Raw genomic sequence first — 12,717 nt, forward strand, 5'->3', positions numbered from 1 at the left:
GAAAAAAAAAATGACACAGACATTAGGTATGTTGCAGTGATTCACAGTCACCCACAGACCCTCACCACCATCTCCACTTGAAAATATTGAACACTTGCCACTGCTGGGGTAATGTGTAGTACATGAATGGCAGACACTGGTGAGATCTTAAGTGTTATGATGGATGAAAATTCCACCTGTTAAGCCTCCTTTCTATCCAAGCTCTAGCAGTTGGTCGTTCCATGGGTGTGGTGAGGCTGATCTGATTACATGCTTATGTAAAATCCAAATAAAGCCCCTCGAATGGAAAACAGGTTAATTTGGGAAGTCACTAGTAAAGCAGGTTAATTTGGTAAGTCACTAGTAAAGCAGTAGGCTCATCAGGAGTTGGGCCTTAAATATATCCTCTAGGAGTCTTCTCTGAAGAAGGTCTTAGACACCTGAAAAAAGACGCTGAGTTCAACCAGAACCTCAAAAGTTACAAATCACTTGTGTAAAATTGTCAAGATTAGAAAACGAAATGTCTTTCCAAAGATTAATTTATAGATTATACTGAAAACGTGCTGGTTTCGTTTAGGACAATTTTGTATTTAAAATGCCAAGAATTACTAGTCTGTTTTAAAAACTGTGAAATAGTTTACAGTAACTAGAAAACATTTTAAAATGTGGCACAAAATAATGTAAACAAAAGAATGAGTCTTTTGTTATTTTTACGCCCTGAATATTTTTTGTGTCAAATGAAAATGGCTATACTGTATTTTCTGATTACAAAATTAGAAAAGAATGTCGTATTAAAAGAAAAAAAAAGGAACACAAAAAAGAAAGTTCAAGCTCTACTTGCACCTTCTGCTTTCCTTCCTGATACCCTCTTCCACAGCCCATTTGGTGCAGGCATTATACTTAGAGAGGGCAGGTCGTGTAGGGGGCGGGTGGGGAGTGCTGGTCTTACAGCCTAAGAGAGAAAGAAAGGATTACTCAAAGAAGAAGCGGAAAAGGCCACAGTCAAGGTCCGGGAGTGGGTAGGGGGATGCAGACCCTCCCCTGTAACTGAAGATGGGTAAACTCCAACCGCAAGGCGATGATGCCACTTGTGGGCCCTCAGATTGGAGAGGACTGAGATGAGTGACAAGGGCGTGCGCACTGGGGCACCGAGCACAGACCGGAGAAGGGGGATGTCTGTGCGTGCGAAGTGGAGGAGGGGGTAGTTCCTGGTGACTGGCCGCCAGCCCTTGGTGGGTGGTAGGGGGTGGTGGGGAGGAGGACGAGCTCGGCGGTGACGCGTGGTCCTCACGTGACCCGGAGCTGCAGAGCTACGCAGCCTTCGGTGCAGTCGTCACTCGCGTCTGGCTACCAGCTCCCCGCTGCCCTGCGCTCGGCGGGTTGGCATCGGGCCCGGGGAAAGCGGAGCAGGTAAGGGCCCCGGGGCCCGCGTGCCCTGGCCAGGCCGGCAGAAGCTCACTGACCCGGGCAGCGGTTTCGGGGCTTGAGGGGACGGTGGTCTATGTTGCCTCAAGTTCGAGGAACCTTTGCCTCTGATTCTCCCTAGCCCCCCTGCCTCCGCCTACATCTGTGCAGGCGAACTGTGGGCTTTGATTTGTGGGGAGATTGTCTCCGCCAGAGGGAAATACAGAGATTGAGATGCCCATCACTCAAATCACTGGCCACACATGTCCGCTCGCTTCCTGCTCAATTTAGTGGAAGGGATGCGCCACGGTGGCGTTTGCAGAGAAAATGGTGGGCCTTAGAGACTGGACGGTGGGGTTGGTAAGGGTGGTGCCTCAGACTGTGGGGAGGGACGTTTGATAACCAGGTTCCTGAACCCGGAAAGGCGAGTATTGGGATCTGTGTCCTGGGCTCTAGACCAACACTAAGTGGTTTTACTCTCTCCTGTCTGTCGGACGGTAGTTCGGTGTGGAACTGTTTGCGGCGAGGAGAAAGGAAGGAGAGGAGAAAGCTGCACTGGATCACGGAGGTTAGTGGGCATACAGGCACTATCTGAACCCTTGGAGTTCTATATGAATTCTACGACAGGAACTTAGGTGCGGTTGTCTGATTGGGATGTGGGGTGATGCTAGCTTGGGGACTTTCCCTAAACTGCATTTTACTTACCAGGCTTAGGACTTTTAAATTGTATGTTGAAGATCAATAAAGACAGCAAATTTTCTACAGATGGTTTTATTTGCATTTCAGATAATATTGAGAAAAGATAAATTGTATTAAATAATATTACCTTTTTTTTTTTTTTTTTTTTGAGATGGCCTTTGGCGGGGAAGGATAGTGATTTTGTAGAAGCAAAAGGCTTCCTCTATAGCTTTTCTCTTCTGCTGGAGACTCCTAGAGATAGGTTGAAAGGGACATGGACAACAGTAGGCTGTGGTTCTAGAGTATGGGATCTGGGGGCTCCCATCTCTCCTGCCATCCTCCAGTTTTCCAGATCCCACTACCTACCTCACCATCTTGGTGAAGGAAATGGTGGGCTTTTGGGGAAATCCCTAGAACCCTACAGGTGGTTTTAAAATAATTTGCCTTGGCCGGGCGCGGTGGCTCAAGCCTGTAATCCCAGCACTTTGGGAGGCCGAGACGGGCGGATCACAAGGTCAGGAGATCGAGACCATCCTGGCTAATACGGTGAAACCCCATCTCTACTAAAGAATGCAAAAAAGTAGCCGGGCGAGGAGGCGGGCGCCTGTAGTCCCACCTGCTTGGGAGGCGGAGGCAGGAGAATGGCGTGAACCTGGGAGGCGGATGGCGTGAACCTGGGAGGCGGAGCTTGCAGTGAGCTGAGATCCGGCCACCACACCCCAGCCTGGGCGACAGAGCCAGACTCCGTCTCAAAAAAAAAAAAATAATAATAATTTGCCTTGTCCGGCCCAGTGGCTCTTGCCTGTAATCCCAGCACTTTGAGAGGCCCAAGCAAGAGGATTGCTTGGGCTCAGGTGTTCAAGACCAGCCTGGGCAACATAGCAAGACTTTGTCTCTACATGTAATTTAAAAATTAGCTTGGCATGGTGGCACAGGCTGTAGTTCCTGCTATTCGGGAGGCGGAGGTGGGAGGATCTTTTGAGCCTGGGAGGTCAAGACTGCGGTGAGCCATGATCGTGACACTGCACTCCAGCCTGGGTGACAGAGTGAGGCCCTGTCTCAAAATAAAAATAAAATAAAATAAAATAAAATAAAATAATGTGCCTCTGTCTGTTGCCTTTTACTTTTCCTGCCTCCCTTTTCCATCCTTCCCATTTCAGTGCTGGGGAAGCCCCAGGCTTTTTTTTTTTTTTCCTGCCAGCAAATGGGTCTCTAAATCCAGACAGGCAGGTACAGGGACCTATATCTTAGATGGTAAAGTGTCACAAGTACTTAACATCCACTCTCTTCTTTTTCTCCATCTGTTCCAAGGTCTTCCCACAGGCCTACAGTAGGGCTGTTTACCATTGGAAGCAAGGGAAAGAGGAGGAGACCAATCTAGAAGGATGGAGGTTGGTGTGAAGCGGGGATAGTCTCTGGGGATGACAAGAGAGGGTGGGCATAGGAGGTGGCTGAGATTTAACAGGATCTCAGTGGAGTGCTGGATTGCCACAGTGCTGCCATGCCTCCTGTGGATTTCAGTGCAGGAAATGATAGGAATATGGGGGTAAGGGTGGGCTGGAGTATGACTGAGGGAAGACTTGATGGGGGGACCATGAGATGGTACACATTCGTATATTGAGCCTGGGCTCTGGCGAGGCAGACATTGGGGTCAGGGATCAGGGTGCTTGTCTGTTCTACCAGGGACTCGGTTTCCATTACCTACTCTTTGTTTACTTGTCCATAGATCTGCCTGCATGTCTGCTACAGGGCGTAAGATCACTGGAAGCAAGAAACAAAGAGGAGATTGCTCCTGATCAGTATAGACTGGTAAGAGTGTGGGGACTGCCTGGGTAGACCTCTAGAGTGGGTTGGTGGAGACCAGTGTGCATCCAGTAAGGACCAGTGACCAGTCTGGAGGATGAGGATCCTCAGCCTCTCCTTTTCCAGCCACCTTTCCCACCATCCCTGTCACTTACTCCATACCCTCACCTTAATTCTGGTACAGGGAAAAGAGTGTGACAGCATCTTGGGGAGTGGGGTGGACTGAGAAGGGTAGAAAGGTAGTTTGCTAATAATATGCCTGTCCCATCAAGAACAAACTCTCTACTCCCATCTGTCCCTCCATCTGTCTGTCTGTCTGTCTCTAGGTCCAGAGATCTCATGAATTTATATATCTACTTTAGGGTGTATTGCCAAGATAAGCAAGAGGAGAGGAGGGAACTGCCTCGGATCATTACAGGTTGGTATGAGGGTGGGGCCCTGTAGACAGGTGACCAGAGTAGGTCCAGTAGAAATCAAAGTCTGGGACTTCTCGGTTGCTCCCATTTATCGTCAGACCTCCTACCATCCTTTCCACTGTTCATTTGGTGTATGGAAATGTGTATAGAAGTACCTTGGAAGAAAATTATTGGGCGTTGGGGAAGGTGGAGACAGGATGAAATAAGAGGAATGGAGAGGCTGCTAATCATCCTCTCTTCCACCAAGCACATGGTTCTACCCTTTTCTGTTCCTATATGTATCTATCTGTATGATGCAACAAAATCAGAAGAGAAATTTTAGTCCATTTCCTTCCTCCACTTCTAGGTCCACCTCCAGTGGCAGCTGTAGTGGCCTTTGAGTGGCTGAAGACCAGCACCCTCACAGGCCTACACCCACAACTACCACTCTCTTTACCCCAGCCCAAGTGCGCTCTACCATACCTTGTTCGTGCTTTCAGCAGGGGTGATTACATGGGCCGCACTCAGGAAGTGGGCTGGGTGACTGCAGGACTGGTGATCTGGGCTGGCACCTGCTACTACATTTACAAATTTACCAAGGGAAGAGCCCAGAGTGTGAGGACACTTGCCAGAAATGGATCCACAGTTAAGATGGAGACTGTGGTTGGGGTACAGAGCCAGACCTTGGCCGTAAGTGAAGCAGAGATTAAGACTAAACCCCAGGCTGAGACTGGAGCAGAAACTGGAACAAGAGGTGGGCCTGGGGCTGAAGTAGAGACCAAGGCCACTGCTATAGCCAGACACAGAGCCAACTCTCAGGCCAAAACAATGGTTGAGGCAGAGGCAGAGACTCAATCTGAGTCCAAAGTGGTGGCTGGAACACTGGTCATGACAGAGGCAGTGACTCTGACTGAGGTCAAGGCCAAAGCCAGGGAAGTGGCCATGAAAGAAGCAGTGACCCAAACTGATGCTGAGGCTGGCAAAATAGTTAAGAAAGAAGCAGTGACGCAGACCAAGGCTAAAGCTTGGGCACTGGTTGCCAAGACAGAGGCCAAGAGAGAAGCAATGACCCAGACCAAAGCTGAAACTCATATATTGGCTGAAAAAGAGACAGAGATTAACAGAGTAATGGTTACACAGAGTGAGACCTTGGCAGTACCCAGGGAAGTGGTCAAGATGGGGGCCACGAACAAGACTGGAATTGTGGATGAAACCAAGACAAGAGCTCTGGAAGAGACTGTGAGTGTGGCTAAGACTCAGTCTGAGGCCAGGCCTGGTGCCACAGTTGATGCTAGGGGAAGTCCCAATGGCATGTCCAGGGAGGTGGCTGGAGTGGACATGAAGTCCTGTGCACAGTCTCAGGCTGTCACCAAGATCAAGGGCGATGACATGCCTGGTGCTGGGATTGAGGACATGGGGAATTGCAAAACCATGTCTAGGGCAGAGTCTGGGGCAGACACGAGGGCTTCTGCTCAGCCTCAAATTGTTGCCAAAACCCAGACTGAGGCCATTCCTGCGGCAAAGGTTGATGCCGGGAGTAACACCAATGCCATGTGTAAGGTGGGGGCAGGGGCAGATGTGAGAGCTTGTGTACAACCTCAGACTGTGGTCAAGAAGCAGGCTGAGGTGACTTCTTGTGCCAGGGTTGATGGTAGGGGAAATACCAATGTCATATCTAAGGCGATAACTGGAGCTGACATGAGAGCTGCTGCTCAGCCTCAAGCTGTTGCAAGCGCTCACGCTGAGGCCATGTCTGATGCCAAGGTTAAGGACAGAGGCAATCCCAATGCCATGACTAAAGCAGGGGCCAGGGCAAACCTGAGGGCCAACTCCCAGGTTGAGGCCTTGCCTGATGCCAGGGATAAGAGCAGAGGCAATCCCAATGTTATCACTAAGGTGGGGGATGGAACAGACATGTTGTCCTGTACACAGCCTCAGCTTGTGGCCAGTGTTCAGGCTAATGCCTTGTCTGATGGCAGAATTAAGGTCAAGGGCAATGTCAATACCATGCCTAAGGAAGGAGCTGAGGTGGATATGAAGGCTCAAGGTATGGCCCAGAGCCAGGGTGAAGCCTTACCTAACACTAGAGGTAAGGCTAGGGGCAAAGCCAAAGCCAAGTGTAAGACAGGGTCTGGGATGGACATGAAAACCTGTACACAACCTCAGAATGGGGTTAAGACCCCAGCTGAGGCCTTGCTTGATTCCAGGGTTGATGGTAGGGGCAATCCTAATGCTACTTCTAAAGCCGGGACTAAGGCAGACCAGAGGGCCTCTGGTCAGCCTCTGGTTGTGGCCAATCCTCAGGGTGAGGCCTTGCCTGGTGCCAAGAATAAAGTCAAGGGCAATCCCCATGCTGTGCTTAAGGTGGGAGCTGGAGAAGGTACAGCAGATTCTGCCCAGCCTCAGGCAGTGGTCAGTTTCCAGGGTGAGGCCTTGCTTGGTACCAAGAATAAAGTTAAGGGTAATCCCAATGTTGTGCTTAAGGCAGAAGTTGGAGCAGGTGCAATGGGCACTGCCCAGCTTCAGATTGAGGCCAGTTCCAAGGGTGAGGCCTTGCTTGATTCTAAGAATAAGGTCAAGGGTAATTCCAATGCTGTGTCTAAGGCAAGGGCTGGGACAGATACAACAGGCTCTGTCCAGCCCCAGATTGTGGCCAATTCCCAGGGTGAGGTCTTGCCTGGTGCCAAGAATAAGGTCAGAGGCAATTCCACTACTGTGCCTAATTCAGGGGTTGGGCCGTATACAACAGACTCTGCCCAGCCCCAGGCTGTGGCCAATTCTCAGGGTGAGGTCTTGCCTGGTGCCAAAAATAAGGTCAAGGCCAATCTTAATGCTCTGTCTAAGGCAGAAGCTGGGGTGGGTGCAACAGGCTCTGTTCAGTCCCAGGCTGTGGCTAATGCCCATTGTGAGACCTTGCCTGGTGCCAAGAATAAGGTCAAGGGAAATTGGAATGCTGTGTCTAAGGCAGGGGCTGGGATGGATACGAGGGGCTCTGCCCAGACCCAGGCTGTAGCCAATTCCCAGGGTGAAGTCTTGCCTGGTGCCAGGAATAAGGTCAAGGGCAATCCCAATGTTGTGTCTAAGGCAGGGGCCAGAGAAGATACAATGGGCTCTGCCCAGCCTCAGGTTGTGGCTAACTCCCAGCGTGAGACCTTGCCTGGTGCCAGGAATAAGGTCAAGGGCAATTCCAATGTTGTGTCTAAGGCAGGGGCCAGAGAAGATACAGTGGGCTCTGCCCAGCCTCAGGTTGTGGCCACCTCCCAGCGTGAGACCTTGCCTGGTGCCAGGAATAAGGCCAAGGGCAATTCCAATGCTATTTCAAAGGCAGAGGCTGGGGCAGGCATAATGGGCTCTGTCCAGGTACAGGTTGTGGCCAGTTCTCAGGGTGAGGTCTTGCCTGGGGCCAAAAATAAGGTCAGGGGCAATTCCAATGCTGTGCCTAAGGCAGAGGCTGGGGCAGATACAGTGGGCTCTGCCCAGCCCCAAGCTGTCGCTAATTCCCAGAGTGAGACCTTGCTTGGTGCCAGGAATAAGGTCAAGGGCAGTACCAATACTGTGCCTAAAGCAGGGACTGGGGCAGGCACAAGGCACTCTGCCCAGCCTCAGATTGTGGCCAGTTCCCAGCGTGAGACCTTGCCTGGGGCAAGGGACAAGGCTATGCCCAGTTCTGAGGCAGAAACCACAGCAGAAGATGAGGTCTATGCAAAGCCTGAGGCTGAGGCCATGCCCATTTCTGAGAGTGAGGGTGGGTCAGGCACTCAAGCCTGCAGAAAGACTCAGCCTAACATCCATGACTACTACTGGAATGGGATTGGTGTTGAAGATTGGATTGCTGCTGAGCGGTGGATCAAATTTAGATTTCAGACCATGGATGGAGACTGGGAAAATAGCGTGTCCTGGGCTGATGATGAGAATGAAGCCAGTATTGGGTCCTGGAGTGGGGTTAGTGATAAGGCTGGGATTATTAGGTCTTGGGCTGTGGCTTGTGATGAGGCCAGTGTTAAGTCCTGGGCTGGGGCCAGGGCTGAGAATGAGGTTGGTATTGGGACTTGGGCTAGAGCTGGGGAGCAGGCCAGTGGAGGGCTCTGGGCTGGGGGTCAGACTAGTGAGGGGACCTGGGCTGGGGACAAGGCCAGTGGAGGGGCCTGGACTGGGGCTGAGAACCAGGCCAGTGGGGGGTCTTGGGTTCTCGCTGGGAGTCAGGCCATTGGAGAGCTTTGGGCTGCGGGTCAGGCCAGTAATGGGTCCTGGCCTGGAGGACAGGCCAGTGGGGTGTCCTGGGTTGGGGAAGAGGCTATTGGAGGGTCCTGGACTGGGGCTGAGAACCAAGCCAGTGGAGGGTCTTGGGCTGGAGCTGGGGCTGGGAATATGAGTAGTGTTTCATACTGGGCTGGTGTCGTGGATCAGGCCAGTGGAGGGTCCTGGGCTGGGACTAGTGATCAATCTGGTGGTGGGTCCAAGCCTAGATTTGAGGATCAAGCCAGTGGAGAAGGGTCCTGGGCTGGGGCTGGTGACCAGGCTAGTGGAGGGTCAAGGTTGGGGTCTGAGGACCAGTCCAGTGGAAGGTCTTGGGCTGACACTGCAGACCAAGCCAGTGGAGGGGCTAGGCTGGGCCATGTAGATCAGTCCAGTGGTGGGTCCTGGGCTGGGACACTTGATCAATCTGGTGGTGGGTCCAAGCCCAGATTTGAAAATCAGACTGCTGAAGAAGGGTCTTGGGCTGGGGCTGGTGGCCAGGCTGGTGGAGGGTCCAAGGTGGGGTCTGAAGACCAGTCCAGTGGAAGGTCATGGGCTAACTCTGGGGACCAAATCAGTGGAGGATTCTTAGTTGGGGTTGTGGACCAGGCCAGTGGAGGATCCTGGACTGGTGCTGGGCATCCAGCTAGTGGTGGGCCAAAGCCTATATTTGAGGATCAGGCCAGTGGCAGAGGGTCCTGGGCTGATGCTGGGGACCAGGTTGTTGGAGATTCTAGGCTGGGGCTTAGGGACCAGTCTAGTGGAGATTCCTGGGCTGGCACTGGGGACCAGGCCAGTGGATGGTTCTGTGTTTGCCCTGGGAGTCAGACGAATGGAGGGTCTTGGGGTGGGGCTAGTGGCCAGGATGTTGGAGGGTCTAGGCCAGGGCCCACGAACCAGTCCAGTGCTGGGTCCTGGGATAGCCCTGGGAGTCAGGTCAGTGGAAGCTCCTGGACTGGGGCTGGGGCTGTGGATCAGGTTGGTGGTTGTTCTAAACCTGGATTTGAGGATCAGGCCATTGGAGGGGGGTTCTGGCCTGGAGCTGGGGACCAGACTGGTGGAGGCTCCAGGCCAGGGTCTGAGGATCAGTCCAGTGGAATAGGTTCCTGGGGTGTGGCTGGTGGCCAGGTCCTTGGAGGAGCTAGGCCTGCAGACCAGTCCAGTGGTGGGCCCTGGGCTGGCACTGGGAATCAGGTCAGTGGAAGGTCCTGGATTGGGCCTGGGAATCAGGCTGGTGACTGTTCCAAGCCTGAATTTGAGGATCAGGCTTGTGGAGGAGGCTCCTGGGCTGGTGCTGGGAGCCAAGCCAGTGGAGAATCCTGGGCTGGATCTACGCCTGGGAATGAGGCCATTGGAGGGTCTAGGATGGGATCTGAGGACCAGGCCACTGGAGGATCCTGGGCTAGATCTGAGGACCAGGCCAGTGGAAGGTTCCAGGTCAGTGTTGAAGTGGAGGCCAACGAAGGATTCTGGTTTGGGCCTGGGGCTGAGGCCGTTATAGGGTCTTGGTGCTGGACAGAGGCGAAAGCTGATATTGTGTCCAAGCCTGATGATAATAATGAGGCCACTACTACATCCAGATCGGAGGCTGGGGAATTGGCCATCATTTGTTCTAGGACTGAGGCTGAGAACGAGGCTAGTAGTGGCTCCTGGATTAGATCTGAGGAGGTGGCTTATATGGGCTCCTGTGTAGGGACTGAGGCTGGGGCTGAGGCTGGGGCTGAGGCTGAGGCTGGGGCTGAGGCTGTGGCTGAGGCTGAGGCTGAGGCTGAGGCTGGGGCTGAAGCTGGGGCTCGGGCTGGGGCTGAAACTGGGGCTCGGGCTGGGGCAGAGGCTGAGGCTGGGACTGGGGCTGAGGCTGAGGCTAGGGCTGGGGCTGAGGCTAGGGCTGGGGCTGAGGCTGAGGCTAGGGCTGGGGCTGAGGCTGAGGCTAGGGCTGGGGCTGAGGCTGAGGCTGAGTCTAGGGCTGGAGCTGAGGCTGAGGCTGAGGCTGAAGCTGAGCCTGGGGTTAGGGCTGAGGCTGAGGCTGGGGCTGGGGCTGGGGCTGGGGCTGGGGCTGAGGCTGGGGCTGAGGCTGGGGCTGGGGTTTGGTCCTGGGATGGAGATGCAACCACTGTAGAGTCTAGGCTTGGGGCTGGGGAAGAGGCTGGTGTAGAGTCCTGGACCTTGGCTAGGGATGTGGGAGAGGATGAGCTAAGTAGAGAGTCCAGCCCCGATATTGAGGAGATCAGTTTAAGGTCTTTGTTTTGGGCTGAGAGTGAGAACAGTAATACGTTCAGATCTAAGAGTGGGAAAGATGTCAATTTTGATTCTGGAGCTGGGGATAACACCAGCATCAAGGATAAGTTTGAGGCTGCTGGTGGAGTTGATATAGGGTCTTGGTTCTGTGATGGTAATGAAAATACAAATGAGGACAAATCTGCATCTAAGGCTAAAGCCAAAAAGTCATCTGAGTCAAGAAGTACTATCCGTCCATGGTCCCTGGGGCAGGAATGGGGTCATGGGATGGAGCCATGATCTGGTCAGAAACTAAGTTTCCACACCAAAGTGAGGCCAGTTTCCCAGTTGAAGATGAGTCCAGAAAACAAACCAGGACTGGGGAAAACCTCGGCCCTGGTCTTGCCGCTGTAAACGCGAAGCTAATGTGGATCCACGAGATCTTGAAAAACTCATTTGCATGATTGAGATGACTGAAGATCCTTCTGTTCATGAAATAGCCAATAATGCTTTATATAACAGTGCTGATTATCCTTATTCTCACGAAGCTGTTCGTAATGTAGGTGGAATTTCAGTTATTGAAAGCTTGCTCAATAATCCCTACCCCAGTGTTAGGCAGAAGGCTTTAAATGCACTGAATAATATCTCAGTGGCTGCTGAAAACCATAGGAAGGTTAAAACTTACTTAAATCAAGTATGTGAAGACACCGTCACCTATCCCTTGAATTCAAATGTGCAGTTAGCTGGACTAAGATTGATAAGGCATCTGACTATTACCAGTGAATATCAGCATATGGTTACAAATTATATTTCAGAATTTCTTCGTTTGTTAACGGTGGGAAGTGGAGAAACTAAAGATCATGTTTTGGGAATGCTTTTGAATTTCTCTAAAAATCCATCTATGACAAAAGACTTGCTCATTGCCAATGCACCGACATCACTGATTAACATTTTTAGCAAGAAAGAGACAAAGGAGAATATTCTTAATGCTCTTCACTATTTGAAAATATAAATTACCATTTTAAAAGAAGAGCAAAAGCATTTACCCAGGACAAATTCAGTAAAAATTCCCTTTATTTCCTATTCCAACGACCTAAAGCATGTGCCAAGAAACTTCGAGCTTTGGCAGCAGAATGCAATGACCCTGAGGTGAAAGAGAGAGTTGAGCTATTAATAAGTAAACTCTGATTTGCTGTATGTTCCCAAACAAATTTCAGTAACATTTTGGTTTTGCACTCTGGAAGTAATGCACATTGTAAATTGCATTATAACTTCGAAACTGATGTTACCTATGATGGTCTATAGCCAGACCATTTTATGAACACCAAATGAATTCAAGCTTGTACTAAAAATACATGTTTGATTTTTATCTTGTCTGGATTGAGATATTTTTAGTATGCTTCATGAGCAGAAACTGAACGGATTCTTCATAAGTAAGTAATCTTTGGTCCTTTGTGTGGACTTATGTTTATACATTTAAGACTTTATTTTTATGTCATCAATAAAGTTGTGTGTTTTAAGCAGCAGAAAAAAGTCATTGTCCTTGTCCTTGAGTTTATGATCTGTTTGGAAAGGCAAGATCTATGGAAACAAAAAGATAGTAATAAAACTGGGAGCTTCCAATCACGGCCAGATGCCTCCTATCAGTGTTTAGAGGTGGCAAAAACTGCTGCAGGCAACAGTGCTCAAGGAAAGTTTTACAAAGGAGGGGGACCATTAGGTAAGCTGGGCTTCAAGGATACAAAAGGATCAGAAGGGCACTCAAGATGGAAGGAGTGATGAGAAAAAAGGCATGGAGATGGGAATCCTTCTCCAGAGAGAAGTGCTGGCCTGCTGGAATGGAAAGTGTAGGGAGGGTAGTGACGAGAGAGAGAGTCAGGCGGTAAAGGTGAGTTCTGTTCATGGAGCACCCCTAACTGCTAAACTGGGGTGTCTGAATATTACTGCATCCACCCCTGGGAGACATCAAGGCTTTTTGTGACCAGAGGAATGACAAGATGAAAGG

The 12,717-nt window shown here is 51.0% G+C and overlaps 1 protein-coding gene across 1 annotated transcript; it reads left to right on the forward strand.

The window, feature by feature from the left end:
- The first annotated feature begins 1,285 nt into the window (after positions 1–1,285).
- Positions 1,286–12,245, forward strand: ARMCX4 (armadillo repeat containing X-linked 4). Its single transcript, XM_033215580.1, is given in 11 exon segments — positions 1,286–1,389; positions 1,885–1,951; positions 3,373–3,452; positions 3,788–3,870; positions 4,227–4,282; positions 4,627–10,202; positions 10,269–10,322; positions 10,515–10,956; positions 10,959–11,099; positions 11,102–11,701; positions 11,704–12,245. Coding segments are annotated over 6 exon segments (6,864 nt in total). The 5' UTR covers positions 1,286–1,389; positions 1,885–1,951; positions 3,373–3,452; positions 3,788–3,870; positions 4,227–4,282; positions 4,627–4,772; the 3' UTR covers positions 11,901–12,245.
- Positions 12,246–12,717: the final 472 nt, after the last annotated feature.

Source organism: Trachypithecus francoisi, unplaced genomic scaffold, assembly GCF_009764315.1.
Source record: "Trachypithecus francoisi isolate TF-2019V2 unplaced genomic scaffold, Tfra_2.0 Contig00054, whole genome shotgun sequence".
Lineage (NCBI taxonomy): Eukaryota > Metazoa > Chordata > Mammalia > Primates > Cercopithecidae > Trachypithecus > Trachypithecus francoisi.